Raw genomic sequence first — 15286 nt, 5'->3', positions numbered from 1 at the left:
TTTTTTTTAAGACGGAGTTTCGCTCTTGTTACCCAGGCTGGAGTGCAGTGGCTCCGTCTTGGTTCACTACAACCTCCACCTCCCAGGTTCAGGCGATTCTTGTGCCTCAGCCTTCTGAATAGCTGGAACTACAGATGTGCACCACCATACCGGCTAATATACTTTTAGTAGAGACGGGGGTTTCACCATGTTGGCCAGGCTGGTCTTGAACTCCTGACCTCAGGTGATCCGCCTGCCTCAGCCTTCCAAATTGTTGTTTTTACAGGCGTGAGCTCCTGTACATATAACTTTTTCTTATTTTTTCTTTTTTGAGATGGAGTCACTCTGTCACCCAGGCTGGAGTGCAGTGGCGTGATCTTGGCTCACTGCAACCTCCACCGTTTGGCTTCAAGAGATTCTCCTTCCTCAGCCTCCTGAGTATGTGGGACTACAGGTGTGTGCCACCACCCGGCTAATTTTTGTACTTTTTTTAGTAGAATTGGGGTTTCACTATATTGGCTAGGCTGGTCTCGAACTCCTGACCTCATGATCCACCCACCTTGCCCTACCAAAGTGCTGAGATTACAGGCATGAGCCACTGCGACCAGCCTGTACATATAACTCTTAAAATGCTGCCCTGACCCTGGGACTCACTTTCAAAGATGTCCATGTTCCCTAGGCCAGGACCCCACCTGTCCCACAGTCTTCCTGGCAGCCCTGTTCCTGCTGCATCGCCTCCAGCTACACCAGCTTTCTTTGGGTCCCTGGACCATACTCGATACCTTCCCGCACATGAGTGTTATCACCATCCTGGCTTGCTCAACCTTTGATGGTCCCTACCACCAAGGCCATGTGCTCGGTTGACATACCCACCCCAACTGTAATTAAATCACCCCCTCATGACTCCTAAGTATACAGCTCCGGATGAGCACAGCTAGTCCTTTTAGGGCTTTGTCCCTGGCACCTCCCACAGAGGAAGATGCAGTTCATCAGGATGGGTTAGATGAACAATCCATTTTATAGATGAACAAACTGAGGCACAGGGAGGTGAGGGGCTTTGGCTGCACTGCATACCTGTCTTGTCCTGTCCTCCTCTTCCCTGGGGAGTGAGCCTGGAGTACCCTGCTAGGAACTGGAGGGCCAGCCTCTTCCCTTGACCATCTTGGTCCTTGTCATTTGGGCCCCAGTACCAGGAGTGGCTTTAATTTGGCCGCCAGGGAGGTGGTTCAGGGCTGCCAGGACCCCCGAAGTGGGCTCTTTGGGCTCCCTGACGTGGTGCCTGCTTCTCCTGCGTCTTCATGCAGAGGAACCAGCTTCTAGCCCATTCAGCTCTGAGTTTGAGCTCGTGGGTAGATATTTTTACTGCCTTATGACTGGGATTCCTAGATGCAGGCTCTACCCTCTGATGCCCTAAGGGTGTTTTGGGGTTTTGTTTTGTTTGTGTTTTTATTAGGATGGTGGCAGTGATGTTGAGGAGGTGAAGAGGGAGGAGGATATGGGCAAGTTTCGCAGGCTGTGGTGCCTAGGCAGACCTTGTTTGAATCTCAGCCTTACCACTTTCTGGCATGTAAGTGATAGGGGCAGCAGTTGACCTCAGAACATATCTTTTTGTCTTTTTGTTTATTTGTTTTTGTTTTGAGACATAATTTTGCCCTGTTGCCCAGGCTGGAGTGATCTTGGCTCACTGCAACCTCAGCCTCCGGAGTAGCTGGGATTACAGGCACCCACCACCATGCCCAGCTAATTTTTGTATTTTTAATAGAGACGGGGTTTCACGGTGTTTGCCAGGCTGGTCTCTCAACCTTAGGTGATCCGCCTGACGCGGCCTTCCAAAGTGCTGGGATTGGCCGGGCGAGGAGGCTCATGCCTGTAATCCTAGCACTTGGGGAGGCTGACGCAGGTGGACCACTTGAGGTCAGGAGTTCAAAACCAGCCTGGCCTATATGGTGAAACCCTATCTCTACTAAAAATACAAAAATTAGCTGGTCATGGTGGCACACACTTGTAATCCCAGCTACTCAGGAGCCTGAGAATCACTTGAACCGGGGAGGCGTAGGTTGCTATGAGCCGAGAGCACTCCACTGCATTCCAGCCTGGGCAACAGAGCAAGACTCTGTCTCCAAAAAGTGCTGAGATTATAGGCGTGAACCACCACACCTTCAGGACATATCTTTTGAATTTTGAACCTGGTGAATGACTTTAAATGACATCAGGAGAGTCCTTAATTTTCACATGACCTCAGTTTTCCCAACTGTGCAAGGGGAGTATGAAACCACCCCTGAAGTCTTGCCAAGAGGATTTGGGGAGCTCACCAAAGTTGTTTGTCAGTTCCTCCATTCGCCTGGGTGTTGCAAGGGGCAGGGCCCGCATCTTGCTTGTGGCCTGCCAGGGTAGCAGCTCAGTAAGTAAGATGGTATCTCACTGTGGTTAGAATTCACATTTCCCTGGTGACGAGTGATGTTTTTATGTCATTTCCCTGATGACTTAGTGATGTTTCCATGTAATTTCTTGAATGGTCATTCAGTAACAATAAGTGTAGGTTGAGTTTGCAGAATCTGGTTGGCCTCATCAGCCTTGATTTCCAAATGGAGAAAGCAGAGATTTGGAGCTCCTGGTCGGAGGAGCAGGTGCTGGAGCCGGGATTCAACTTAGGTTGCACCTCCAAGCCTTCTATTCTTCACAGCAGCGCTTTCAGACTGAACTGGTGTTACTAGATGGGAGCAGAGTAGCCACTGTATTCTCAATTCCCAGCCCAGGGAGGCAGATCTGAGCTAATGGATGAAGAAGCATGAAAGGCACGTGGGAGCTCACTGGGGGTGAGGGGAGATGTGCATTCCTGCGTCAGGGCCTTTGTGCGTACTTGGTACTTTCTCCTGCCGGCCAGCTAGAGTCTCTGTGAAGGGCCTGTCTTACTTAGGGAAGGCTTCTCACCCGCACCATGCCCAGTTAGCACCCATTGCCCTCTAGAGACCCTGTAGAATTACAGAGGAGGCCGGATGCGATGGCTCACGCCCGGAATCCCAGCACTTTAGCCTAGACAACAGAGTGAGACTCTGTCGCAGTTGAGGAAAAAAAAAAGCCTGTAATCCCAGCACTTAGGGAGGCCAAGGCAGGAGGTCACAAGGTCGAGAGATCGAGACCATCCTGGCCAACATGGTGAAACCTTGTCACTACTAAAAATACGAAAAAAAAATTAGCTGGCCGTGGTGGCACACGCCTGTAGTCCCAGCTACTCGGGAGGCGGAGGCAGGAGGATCGATTGAACCCAGGAGGCGGAGGTTACAGTGAGCTGAGATCGTGCCACTGCACTCCAGCTTGGCAACAGAGCAAGACTCCATCTCAAAAAAATTCTCACTTTTACCAGTAGGGTCAGGTAGAAAGGCACCACCTTCCTTTGAAACCTTTTGATGACTGCCCCAGAGTGTGGGACACAGCCTTCTCATCTCGCCACACAGCCAGTTCTTCCTGGAAGAGGCAGTACAGGGTCTGATGCAGAAGTTCACACGTTGAGACCCCCACTTCCGCCACCTCCCCAAGCTGTTCCTCTCACAGGTCAGTGCAGGGGGTGGGCTACCTGACCAGCATCAATTCCCATTTCTGGAGGCTGAAGTGGGAAAATCACTTGATGCCAAGAGTTCATGCACCAGCCTGGGCAACATAGCAAGACTCCGTCTCTTCAAAAAGTTTAAAAATTAGCTGGGCATGGTGGTACAAACCTGTAGTCTGAGCTACTCAGGAGGCTGAGGCAAGAGGATCCTGTGAGCCCAAGACTTCAAGACCCGTAGTGAGCTATGATCTTTTTATTTTTATTTTTGAGACAGAGTCTCGTTCTGTCACCTAGCCTGGAGCGTAGTGACACCATCTCGGCTTACTGCAACCTCTGCCTCCTGGGTTCAAGCAGTTCTCCTCCCTCAGCCTCCCAAGTAGCTGGGATTACAGGCATGCACCACCACACCCAGCTAATTTTTCTTTTTTTTGTATTTTTAGTAGAAACAGAGTTTCACCATGTTGGTCAGGCTGGTCTTGAACTCCTGACCTCAAATGATCCACCCGCCTTGGCCTCCCAAAGTGCTGGGATTAGAGGCAAGAGCCATCTTGCCCTGTCGTAGTGAGCTATGATCTTGCCACAACATTCCAGCCTGGATGGCAGAATGTGACCCTATCTCTTTAAAAAAAAAAAAAAAAGGAAAAAAGAAAAAAAAAATTCCCATTTCTTCCTCCCCTCCCTGCCCTCAAGCATTTTTGAGTTAATTTGCTTAAATTAAATATGTATGGCTTGATTTCACAGATTTTACTTGTTTTAAAATATTATTGACTTTTGCAAATAGGCATTTAATTCACCAAGTTTAAAACTCAAAAGACCTGAAAGTATACTTTGCAAGTCTCCTCCTCACTTCTGCCCAGAGGAAATCAGTCTCACTGTTTCCTCCTTTCTTTGTGTGTGTGTGTGTGTGTGTGTGTGTGTGTGTGTGTGTGTGTGTGAGAGAGAGAGAGAGAGAGAGAGAGAGAGAGTCTCACTCTGTCACCAGGCTGGAATGAGGAGGCGTGATCTCAGCTCACTGCAACCTCTGTCTCCTGGGTTCCAGTGATTCCCTTGCCTCAGCCTCCTCAGTACCTGGGACTACAGGTGCACACCACCATGCCCAGCTAATTTTTTGTATTTTAGTAGAGATGGGGTTTCCATGACCAGGATGGTCTTGATCGCCTTACCTCACGATCTGCCTGCCTCAGCCTCACAAAGTGCTGGGGTTATAGGTGTGAACCACTGCGCCGGCCTCNTTTAAACAACTTTATTGAGATGCACACACCATGCAATTCCCCCATTCAAAGTATACAGTTAATCTTTAGTATATTCACAGAGTTATGCAACCATTACCACAGTCAGTTTTAGATTTTTCATTACATCAAGAATAAACCCCCGCTGGGCGTAATGGCTCACGCCTGTAATCCCAGCACTCTGGGTGCCTGAGGCAGATGGATCACCTGAGGTCAGGAGTTCTAGACCATCCTGCCTAACACGGTGAAACCCCATCTCTACCAAAAATACAAAAAAAAATTAGCTGGGCATGGTGGTATATACCTGTAAGCCCAGCTACTCAGGGAGGCTCAGAGGAGAATCCTGGAAGGTGGAGGTTGCAGTGAGCCAAGATCACACCACTGCACTCCAGCCTGGGCAACAGAGCGAAACTCCACACACTTTTTCTCCCTGCCTCCCAACCCCTGGCAACCACTAATCTGCCTCCTGTCTTCGTGGATTTGCCTATTCTGGACATTTCCTATAAATGGGATCATACAATCTGTGGTCCTTTCATTTGGCTTCTTTCACTTGGAATAATGTTTTCTAGGGACATCCATGTTGTCGCATGTGTCAGAATTTCCTTCCTTTTTCCAGCTGAATAATATCCCATTGTATGGATTGACTGTGTTTTGTTGGCCCATCCATCGGCAGATGGACGTTTGGATCGTTTCCACCTTTGGGCTATTGGGAACAAAGCTGCTGTGAACATTTGTGTACAGGTTTTCAATGCGGGCGAACGTTTTCATTTTTCCTGGGCATGAATTCCAGGAGTGGAATTGCTGGGTCATATGGTAACTCTCTTTAACTGTTTGAGGAACTGTCAGACTGTTTTCTGTGGTGGCTGTGCCATTTTACATTCCCACAGCAGTGGAAGAGGGTTCCGGATTTCTCCTCCTTGCCAACTTTTTTGATTCTAGCCAGCCTGGTGGGTGTGAGATGGTGTCTCGTTGTGGTTAGGATTTGCATTTTCCTGGTGACTACTGATGTTTTCTTGTAATTTCCCTGATGACTAGAGATGTTTTCATGTAACTTTTTTTTTTTTTTGAGACAGGGTCTCTGTCACCCAAGCTGGAGTCTAGCAGCGCAGTCACAGCTCAGCGCAGCCTTGACCTTCTGGGCTCAACAGATCCACCCCTCGCAGCCTCCCTAGTAGCTGGGACTGCAGGTGTGCTCTACCACGCCGGGCTAATTTTTGTGTTTTTTTTAAGAGGCAGGGTTTCGCCCTGTTGCCCAGGCTGGTCTCTCTTTTCTAGGCTCAAGTGATCCACCTGCCTCACCCTCCCAAAGTGCTGGGATTACAGGTGTGAGCCATTGCACCCAGCCTCATGTAATTTCTTTTTCCCTTTTTTTTTTTTGTTTTGTTTTGTTTTGTTTTTGAGACAGTCTTACTCTATCTCCCAGGCTAGAGTTCAGTGCCATGATCTCGGCTACTGCAGCCTCTGCCTCCTGGTTCAAGCAGTTCTCCAGCCTAGCCTCCCCAGTAGCTGGGACTACAGACCCATGCCACCTCACCTGGCTAAGTTTTATATTTTTGGTAGAGACAGGGTTTTGCCATGTTGGCCGGGCTGGTCCTGAACTCCTGGCCTCAAGTGATCCGCCTGCCTGAGCCTCCCCACATGCTGGGATTACCCAAGTGACCCACCGGTCCTGACCTCATGTAACTTCTCGAGTGGTCATTTAGTCATTCAGCAAACAGTGATTGAGGGGCCTGTGCCCAGCACTGCAGAATCTGGTGCACAGTCAGATGACCCTGCCTTTCCGGCATTTCCATGCCAATGCCCTGCAGAGATACCACATAGGTACCTGGTGCTAGCAATAGCTGGCACTCGGGTGGCGCACTGTGTCCTAGCCACTCTTCGGAGCACTTAAGCAAATTCAGTTACTCTTCAAGTACATACTCTTCAAGTACGTCTGTGCCCCCTCCTCTTTGCAAGGGACAGCATGTGCCACCCTGGTCTGCAGCTGGCTTAGCAGATTTGACCACGTATTGTAAAAATGAGTCTGTACTGGGACAGATAGGAGGGTTCGGTGCGACTCAGCTCCATATCACATTCCATCGAGTGGATGTTCCTCCAGCAGTGGAGGTCTTCGGGGCCAGGCCAGCACCCACATATGCCGCCTGACCCTGTCCCTCCGTCTCTTTCTCTCCATTCCTCCCTGTCCCCCATGCAGCCGCCACCATGGCCCAGACACTGCAGATGGAGATCCCGAACTTTGGCAACAGCATCCTGGAGTGCCTCAACGAGCAGCGGCTGCAGGGCCTGTACTGTGACGTGTCAGTGGTGGTCAAGGGCCATGCCTTCAAGGCCCACCGGGCCGTGCTGGCTGCCAGTAGCTCCTACTTCCGGGACCTGTTCAACAACAGCCGCAGCGCCGTGGTGGAGCTGCCGGCAGCCGTGCAGCCCCAGTCTTTCCAGCAGATCCTCAGCTTCTGCTACACCGGCCGGCTGAGCATGAACGTGGGTGACCAGTTCCTGCTCATGTACACGGCCGGCTTCCTGCAGATCCAGGAGATCATGGAGAAGGGCACGGAGTTCTTCCTCAAGGTGAGCTCCCCGAGCTGCGACTCACAGGGCCTGCACGCGGAGGAGGCCCCATCGTCGGAGCCCCAGAGCCCCGTGGCGCAGACATCGGGCTGGCCAGCCTGTGGCACCCCGCTGCCCCTCGTGTCTCGGGTCAAGACGGAGCAGCAGGAGTCGGACTCTGTGCAGTGCATGCCCGTGGCCAAGCGGCTGTGGGACAGTGGCCAGAAGGAGGCCGGGGGCGGTGGCAACGGCAGCCGCAAGATGGCCAAGTTCTCCACGCCAGACCTGGCTGCCAACCGGCCTCACCAGCCCCCGCCACCCCAGCAGGCCCCGGTGGTGGCGGCAGCCCAGCCTGCTGTGGCCGCGGGAGCAGGGCAGCCAGCCAGTGGTGTGGCGGCAGCAGGGGGCGTGGTGAGTGGGCCCAGCACGTCGGAGCGGACCAGCCCCGGCACCTCCAGCGCCTACACCAGCGACAGCCCTGGCTCCTACCACAATGAGGAGGATGAGGAGGAGGACGGCGGCGAGGAGGGCATGGATGAGCAGTACCGGCAGATCTGCAATATGTACACCATGTATAGCATGATGAACGTCGGCCAGACAGGTGAGGCGCTGCCTGGCCCCCTGCCCCAGGGCTACCCCGGCCCCTCCCGCCACTCACATGCTACTCTCTCCCGGCAGCTGAGAAGGTGGAGGCCCTCCCGGAGCAGGTGGCTCCCGAGTCCCGGAATCGCATCCGGGTTCGGCAAGACCTGGCGTCTCTCCCAGCTGAGCTCATCAACCAGATTGGGAACCGCTGCCACCCCAAGCTCTACGATGAGGGCGACCCCTCTGAGAAGCTGGAGCTGGTGACAGGTGGGCCGGCCTCGCCCCAGATCTCTCCCCTCCACAGCCTCGGAGCCGGCTGGGCTGGGCTGGGCGGCTGGTTAGGCGCCCCCGGACCTCAGTTTCCCCATCTGTGCTGCAGTGTTGATAACAGCTCAGGGCAGGGGTGTTGGTGAGATTCGAGTTGCTGATGGAGCAAGGCCTGGCCTGTAGGTTTCTGGCTTAAGGGGTTGGCATGAGCGCTGGCTGTTACTGTTTGGCCACATGGGTAGATCAGCTACTTCCTGGGTTTGTGTGAGGGCCAGCTACCACCTAGTTTAAGAATTTGGGCAGGTCTGGGGGCAAATGTCTATAGTCCCAGCTACTCAGGAGGCCAAGGTGGGAGGATCCCTTGAGCCCACGAGGTCAAGGCTGCAGTGAGCCGTGGTGGCCACTGCACTCCAGCCTGGACGATAGAATGAGACTTCATCTCTAAAATAGGAAGAAGAAAGTCTTTGGCCCTCGGGTCAGAGTGCCCAGGTGTGATCCTCCTCTTCCTGTTGGTCCTGCCGAGCCTGGGCCCATCTGTAGTTGGTGACAGCCAGCATGCCCACCTCACAGGCTTGCGGCACGACCATACAGCAGGCACCCTGGGGATTGTAAAGCCAGTCTTTTTGTCCTTTCCTGAGCACTGATGAGGGGGCAGTCCCAAGGAGCCTCCCCTGACTGCCCTTGGAGTAGAGGTGGGGGGAGAAGGTTCCTAGGTGAGTCCTCGGGAGCTAGAGCCCAGCAGGGAGGGCCGGGGGTGTCCTGAGATGGGGCCTGGCATCATGTGGGCTGTGCAGTGTGGGGGTGCCCCAGGCCATCCTCCGGCTTCCCCTCACCAGGCACCAACGTGTACATCACGAGGGCGCAGCTGATGAACTGCCATGTCAGCGCAGGCACACGGCACAAAGTCCTGCTGCGGCGGCTCCTGGCCTCCTTCTTTGACCGGTGAGGCCCTCACCAGAGCCCCAGGGATGGGGAGCTGGGTTGCCCCAGGGCCTCCCTACCACCATCCTGAGCGCTGACTCCCTCCATGCTCCCTGCCCCCAGGAACACGCTAGCCAACAGCTGTGGCACTGGCATCCGCTCTTCTACCAACGATCCCCGCCGGAAGCCCCTGGACAGCCGCGTGCTCCACGCCGTCAAGTGTGAGTGTCCGCCTGGCTGGATGGGGCAGAGGCCCAGGGCACAGAGGCTGATGTTTCCTCCGCAGCCTTGGTGCTGACAGCGGGCTAGAGTTCAGTGTTGAGAAGCATTCTGGGGCTCAGTCTAGCCTTGCTGGGAAGCCGCTGTGATTGCTTCAAGATTTCTTCGTGACTGGGGGATGTGGGTGCTGAAGGGAAGTCAGGGAGCCTGTCAGGCAGGAGGCTGTTGAACTCAGGGCAGTCTGGGAGGGATAAGGCAGCCAGATGGTGCTAGCCACTTGTCATGTGGGGGCGTCTAGATTTTCAGGTGGCCTCTCCCTGTTACTAAATTCTGGCAAATGATCTGAATTTTTCAAGAACACAAGGCCATTCCATCAAAACCCACACATTTCCACACATGGTTGAACTCAGTCTGGTGTAGGGGCGGATGCATGTGTGTGGAGTCCTGGCTGTGCGGCCTCACTCTTCTCCCCTTTGAGGGAAAGTCAGTCACAGATGCTGTTGGGGGACTGCTGATTAGGCCTTGTGGGAGTCACCTGCCCCCCGTGCTAAGGCCGCACCCCCCTGCTCCACAGACTACTGCCAGAACTTCGCCCCCAACTTCAAGGAGAGCGAGATGAATGCCATTGCGGCCGACATGTGCACCAATGCCCGTCGCGTCGTGCGCAAGAGCTGGATGCCCAAGGTCAAGGTGCTCAAGGCTGAGGATGATGCCTACACCACCTTCATCAGTGAAACGGGCAAGATCGAGCCGGACATGATGGGCGTGGAGCATGGCTTCGAGACCACCAGCCATGAGGGCGAGGCAGGCCCCTCGGCTGAGGCCCTGCAGTAACCCGCCCACCCAGGAGGCTCCCCATGGGGCCGCACACTCCCCCTCCCGACACACACACCCCTGACATCTTGGTCACGAGCTACTGTCTGTCCCTCCCCAGGACCCGCGGTGGGTGCTGCATGTTCCTCGCCCTCTGCCCCTTCTGTCCCACCCCCTTCCCCCACCGAGAGCCAGGCCGGGAGAGGACCACAGGGTAGGTGGCACGAGGTCTGTGTTGCCTTCTTTAACACACACTTGTGCATCAGGGGAGTTCTGGCTCCCCATCCTAACCCCTTGCCGTCATCTCCCCACTCACCAGGCCTGCCAGGGGAGGGGGCTGGCCTGGGGGGCTTGGGAAGGCCCCCTCCCCAAGTCCTGGGCCACCTCGCGGAAGCGTTCCTCAGCCTCCGCCTCTCACTGCATCCCCTTGGGACTTGAGGGGGGCCCCAGGGGTTCTCAGGACCCCTCCCACCACCTCCCAGTGCTTCCACGTCTCCAAAAGCGCCTTCCTGTCACCCTCGTCTGTCCCTGCACCTGGGGGCTGGGGTAGGCGAGGCCGTGGGGACTGCCTATTTTACAGCTGGGGAAACTGAGGCTCCGAGAAATTGCACAACCGACCTAAGGTGGCCAGTGGTGGCGTGCCCAGTGCCCTTTCTCCTCTTTTCCGCCTCTACTGCCCCATTGGTCCTCCAGGGCCTGAGAGAGGCAGGTCCTAAAAGAATGAGGGTTCTTGGGGGCAGACCGAGGGTCTCGGAGGATAGAATGAGAGGTTTCCAAGGCTGGCAGAGTGTGTGCATGTGCGTGTGCAGTTTTGCTTTCAATCAAATGAAGATACAAGAGGCAGTAGGACCTGGGTTGGAACCCAGAGGAACAGGCTGGGGGGCTGCTGCCCCTCCCTCCATCTCCCCACCCCTACCCCACCCCAAGGCAGGGCTCCTGGCCCCCACTCCTGTACATAATTTTTAAAACATTTTTTTAGCGAATGAAATATTGAAGTATAAGATTCCTTTTATTTTTCAAACCAATGGGGCTGTGTCTGTTGTCCCCCTCGGTCCCCAAGGGTGGGGGGGCCATGGAAGCTAGGATGGTGGGGGGGGCTGGGGGGCAGGCTGAGAGTGTGCGTGTGCGTGTGTGTGTGTGTGTGTGGAGTGTGGGTGTGTTTCCATGGTAGGGCTCCAGTCCCAGCTGCTGCCTGGGCTCCTGTGGGTCCTCCTGGGTTCCCCCTCCCCCTGTCTACCTTCCCCAACAGGGCTACAGTTGAAGAGTGTCCCAGGCCTTGGCTGGTTGGCTGGGCCCAGCTCCTGGGGGCTGGGCAGTGCAGCACAGCGCAGGGCTGGGCCGGGCCCACTTCCATTGTTAGCAGTTGTTTGCAGAATTTTCTCTTTTACCATTCCTCTTTTTGTTCTCACCCAGAGCGGGTGGGTTTTTTTGTTTGTTTCAGATTTTCATGTGAACGCAGTTTTTTTTTTTTTTTTTTTTTTTTTTTAACTCCCCATCCCCCTCCATGGGTGTCCTTTCACCATCCACATCCTTGTTTGCTTCTGGCCCTCGTCCTCCCTGCCTCTCCTCTGCCTCCCCAACCCCCGCCTACCCACTGCTCCCTGGGGTCTCTCCAGGGGCAGGGGGATTTCAGGAGATGAGGTGGGGGCCAGCTCCAACTGGACCCTTGGAATCTGATTTGGAGACCATCCCTCTGATGGGACCAGCAGCCCTACCGGCCTGCTGGGGGTCCCTCTTAACATCTGCTTGTTGCGGGGGTCAGTCATGAGTGCCAGGGTCTGGCTGGGGTCTTGGCACTGCCTTCCTGGCCGGGGCCTGGCACCGTAGTCCCCAGCCAGCCTGAGTGGGGGATGTTGACACCCCCAACTAAAGCACAAGCACCTTAGTCACCCCTCCTCTCCCCCTGCCTCCTAGCCTGCCGCCCCACCCCAGCGTTGACCCCAAAGCACAATGCCCTGGTCACTTGGCAAGCGGCTGGGCCCAACGGAGGCTGAGGGGCGGGCTGGGGCTCCAGCCAGAGCCCGAAAGGAAGCAGTGCTCCCCAACTTCCAGGCCTTAGTTGGGGTGGGGGGGCCAGCTCCTGGGCTTGGGGTCTTCCCACCCCTACCCCCTTATCCTGGGTAGACCCCTGCCTGCCCCTCTGACTTTTCCTCGGGTGTCCCTCCTTGAGCCCCTGTGGCACTGGCGTGGGTGGCAGAACCCAGTTGTTTCAGGGACCCCAGGAGGAGCCCCCTGGCTCCCAGGACTGTATGTGTGGGTCTGGGGGGTTGGGAGGGGAAGAAGGGCCGGGCAGGGGGTGCAGGGGAGGAAACTCCTCACCAGGAGAGCCAAAGACAGGGTTGTGCCTTACCCCAGGAGCCACCCCTGTGCCCCCCTTGCCCTGCCATTCATCCCACCCCTCCCCCCGGGCGGCCTGCTGCTTTTTCCTTCTCTCCCTCCCCTGCCCTGCCGTGAGCTGCATGGTTCCCCCACCCTGGGCAGCCAGGAAGGAATCTGAATGGAGAATCACCAACCACCAGAGAAAAAAAGACTGTGGGGCCCTCCCTTGCCAACTCCCCTTCCCTGGCCGCCCACTCACCCACTCCTCTTTCACGCAGGACAGGGTACCCACCCTGTCCACGTGAAGTGCCAACGCCTTCCCCACCCTGGGCCGAGCCCCCACCCCTCCCTGGGCCCCCAAGTGAGATTGCACATTTAACTACTGTAAGGAGAGGAGTGGCGTTGGCAAATGTGAACCATGAGAATATCAGTGATACTGATGAGAATAAACTAAACGCCTTTGTAACAGCCTTGCCGCATGCTTGTTACTTGGGGGGCCCGGAGAGGAACACACATCCGCGTTGTGCCCAGCCAACCCAGATCACTCTGACTGCAAATTGACAGCCTCCAATGGCAACATGCATGCAAGTTAACCACAACAGATACAGATAATGGAACACGAGCTGGTCTTGCAGACGTGAGCCCCCAGTCCTGCTTCAGTGAGCTCGTTAAAACCTTGGAGAGGCCAGGTTTGGTGGCTCATGCTTGTAATCCAGGCACTTTAGGAGGTTGAGGTGGGTGGATCACGAGGTCAGGAGTTCAAGACCAGCCTGACCAACACAGTGAAGCCCCATCTCTACTAAAAATACAAAAAAGTTGGCCGGGCATGGTGGCTCATGCCTATAATCCAAGCACTTTGGAGGCCAAGGTGGACGGATCACCTGAGGTCGGGAGTTCAAGACCAGCCTGACCAACATGGTGAAATCCTGTCTTAAAAAAAATTTAGCTGGGCATGGTGGTGTGTGCCTCTAATCCCAGCTACTCGGGAGGCTGAGGCAGAAGAATCGCTTGAACCTGGGAAGCAGAGGTTGCAGTAAGCCAAGATCATGCCACTGCACTCCAGCCTGGGTGACAGAGTGAGACTCTATCTCCAGAAAAAAATAAATATTAAAAAAAAAAAAACGACTAAGAGGGCCGGGCGCGGTGGCTCATGCCTGTGATCCCAGGACTTTGGGAGGCCGAGGCAGGCAATTGCTTGAGGTCAGGAGTTTGAGATCAGCCTGGCCAACATGGTGAGACCCCGTTTATACTAAAAATAAAAAATTAGCCAGGTGTGGTGGCACACACCGGTAGTCCCAGCTACTCAGGAGATGAAGGCAGGAGAATCACTGGAACCTGGGAGGCAGAGGTTGCAGTGAGCAGAGACTGCGACACTGCACTCCAGCCTGGGTAACAAGAGCAAAACTCCGTCTCAAAAAAAAAGTCCATAACACACACATGCACACACACTGGGGCACTTGTTCAGGCAGTGGCTTAGAATGGGAGTCCCAGTCAGGGCTCGGGCACTTGTTAGCAGTCAACACACTGCATAACACAAATATGTATAAAAAAGCCTGGGATTTTATTTCCAGGTTGGCACTTGTGTAAGGCACAGGGGTCAATGGCTTTGGGGTCCCGTAACTAGAAATGGAGAGGGGTGTGTCTGAGGCCTCCCTGCCTCCACCACCCTCTAAGTGCACTTGAACAAAACCAGTGGTGGTGGCTTCGGCCCAAGGCCCTCAAGGGTCCCACTGGCTCTGGGGGAGACCTGTGGGGACAGCTCCCCAGGTGGGACCGTCTATTCTTCAGCTACCCAGGAGGGACCCTCTCCTAGGAGGCTAGGCAAGCTCCAAAGTACTGGGTGGCTCCTCAGGCTTAAGGGACCAGCCCACCAGGGAGTGCTGGGGTCAGAGAGAGAAAAGCAGGATGAGAATGAGGAGAAGCACCCCCACCAACACGGCGATGGCACACCACTGTCGGCGGTCTGGGGATGAGAAGGTCAGAGGTCACGGGGAGAGGGTACCACCTAAAACCTGCCCCACCAGGACTGACCCCTCTCCCAAGGGGACTCACCACTCGTCATGTGGGATACTTTGGCCATCTTCCTGAGGACCCCGTCCATGCGGGACTGAGTGTGGTCCATTTCTTGGGCGAAGGCATCCAGCATGCTGCCAAGAGCAGGATGGCGTCAGCCCTTGATGGCCCAGACACATGAGGGTGGCCAAGAGCCCTCCCACCCCCGGGGTCCTGGCCTCACATGCCCTGCTCGTCCAGCTCTTCCCCAACACGGCCGGACATGTGCTTCAGGACCCAGATGCTCCCAGACACCATCTCCAGCTGTTGATCCTGTTGATCCATGATTAGCTGCAGAGCGAAGGGGTGGGAGGTGTTGCTGAAAGGGATCCCAGAAAGCTGGGCGTGGTGGCTCAGGCCTATAATCCCAGCACTTTGAGAGGTGGAGGCATGTAGATCGCTTGAGGCCAGGAGTTTGAGACCAGCCTGGACAACACGGTGAAACCCCATCTCTATTAAAAATACAAAAATTGAGCCGGGTGTAGTGGCTCACGCCTTTGGGAGGCGGAGGCGGGTGGATCATGAGGTCAGGGGTTCGAGATCAGCCTGACCAACATGGTGAACTCTGTCTCTACTTAAAAATACAAAAATTAGCCAGGTGTGGTGGTGTGCACCTGTAATCACAGCTACTTGGGAGGCTGAAGCAGGAGAATTGCTTGAACCCAGGAGGTGGAGGTTGTGGTGAGCCGAGAGCATGCCATTGCACTCCAGCCTGAGCGACAGAGTGAGACTCTGTCTCAAAAAAAACAACAAAAAACATAAAAACAACAACAAAAAGGCCGGGCGTGTTGGCTCACGCCTGTAATCC

At 54.9% G+C, this 15286-nt stretch overlaps 2 protein-coding genes across 6 annotated transcripts in view; one reads left to right on the top strand and one right to left on the bottom strand.

Annotated features, from left to right (window-relative positions):
- Window positions 1-12896, top strand: part of NACC1 (nucleus accumbens associated 1) — a 26403-nt gene extending 13507 nt beyond the window's left edge. For 3 of the 4 annotated variants that reach the window (XM_017497681.1, XM_017497680.2, XM_017497683.2), the window contains 5 exons: window positions 6950-7903; window positions 7978-8154; window positions 8991-9096; window positions 9199-9296; window positions 9869-12896. In XM_017497681.1, coding sequence (XP_017353170.1) covers window positions 6958-7903; window positions 7978-8154; window positions 8991-9096; window positions 9199-9296; window positions 9869-10128 — 1587 coding nt within the window. In that variant the 5' untranslated portion in view covers window positions 6950-6957 and the 3' untranslated portion in view covers window positions 10129-12896. The remainder of the gene's footprint in view (window positions 1-6949; window positions 7904-7977; window positions 8155-8990; window positions 9097-9198; window positions 9297-9868) is intronic. The other variant, XM_017497684.2, reaches the window with a different exon arrangement.
- A 1070-nt stretch (window positions 12897-13966) lies between these two features.
- STX10 (syntaxin 10) overlaps window positions 13967-15286 on the bottom strand; it is a 4397-nt gene continuing 3077 nt past the window's right edge. The window contains exons 6-8 of one of the 2 annotated variants that reach the window (XM_017497686.2): window positions 14667-14769; window positions 14479-14573; window positions 13967-14389 (exon numbers count right to left, since the gene is read on the bottom strand). In XM_017497686.2, coding sequence (XP_017353175.1) covers window positions 14485-14573; window positions 14667-14769 — 192 coding nt within the window. In that variant the 3' untranslated portion in view covers window positions 13967-14389; window positions 14479-14484. Of the gene's footprint in view, window positions 14390-14478; window positions 14574-14662; window positions 14770-15286 lie in introns of both variants that reach the window. The other variant, XM_017497685.2, reaches the window with a different exon arrangement.

Source organism: Cebus imitator, unplaced genomic scaffold (genome assembly GCF_001604975.1).
Source record: "Cebus imitator isolate Cc_AM_T3 unplaced genomic scaffold, Cebus_imitator-1.0 Scaffold234, whole genome shotgun sequence".
Taxonomy (NCBI): Eukaryota; Metazoa; Chordata; class Mammalia; order Primates; family Cebidae; genus Cebus; species Cebus imitator.
Note: the sequence above shows the minus strand (reverse complement) of the source record. Positions and strands in the feature narration are given on the sequence as shown.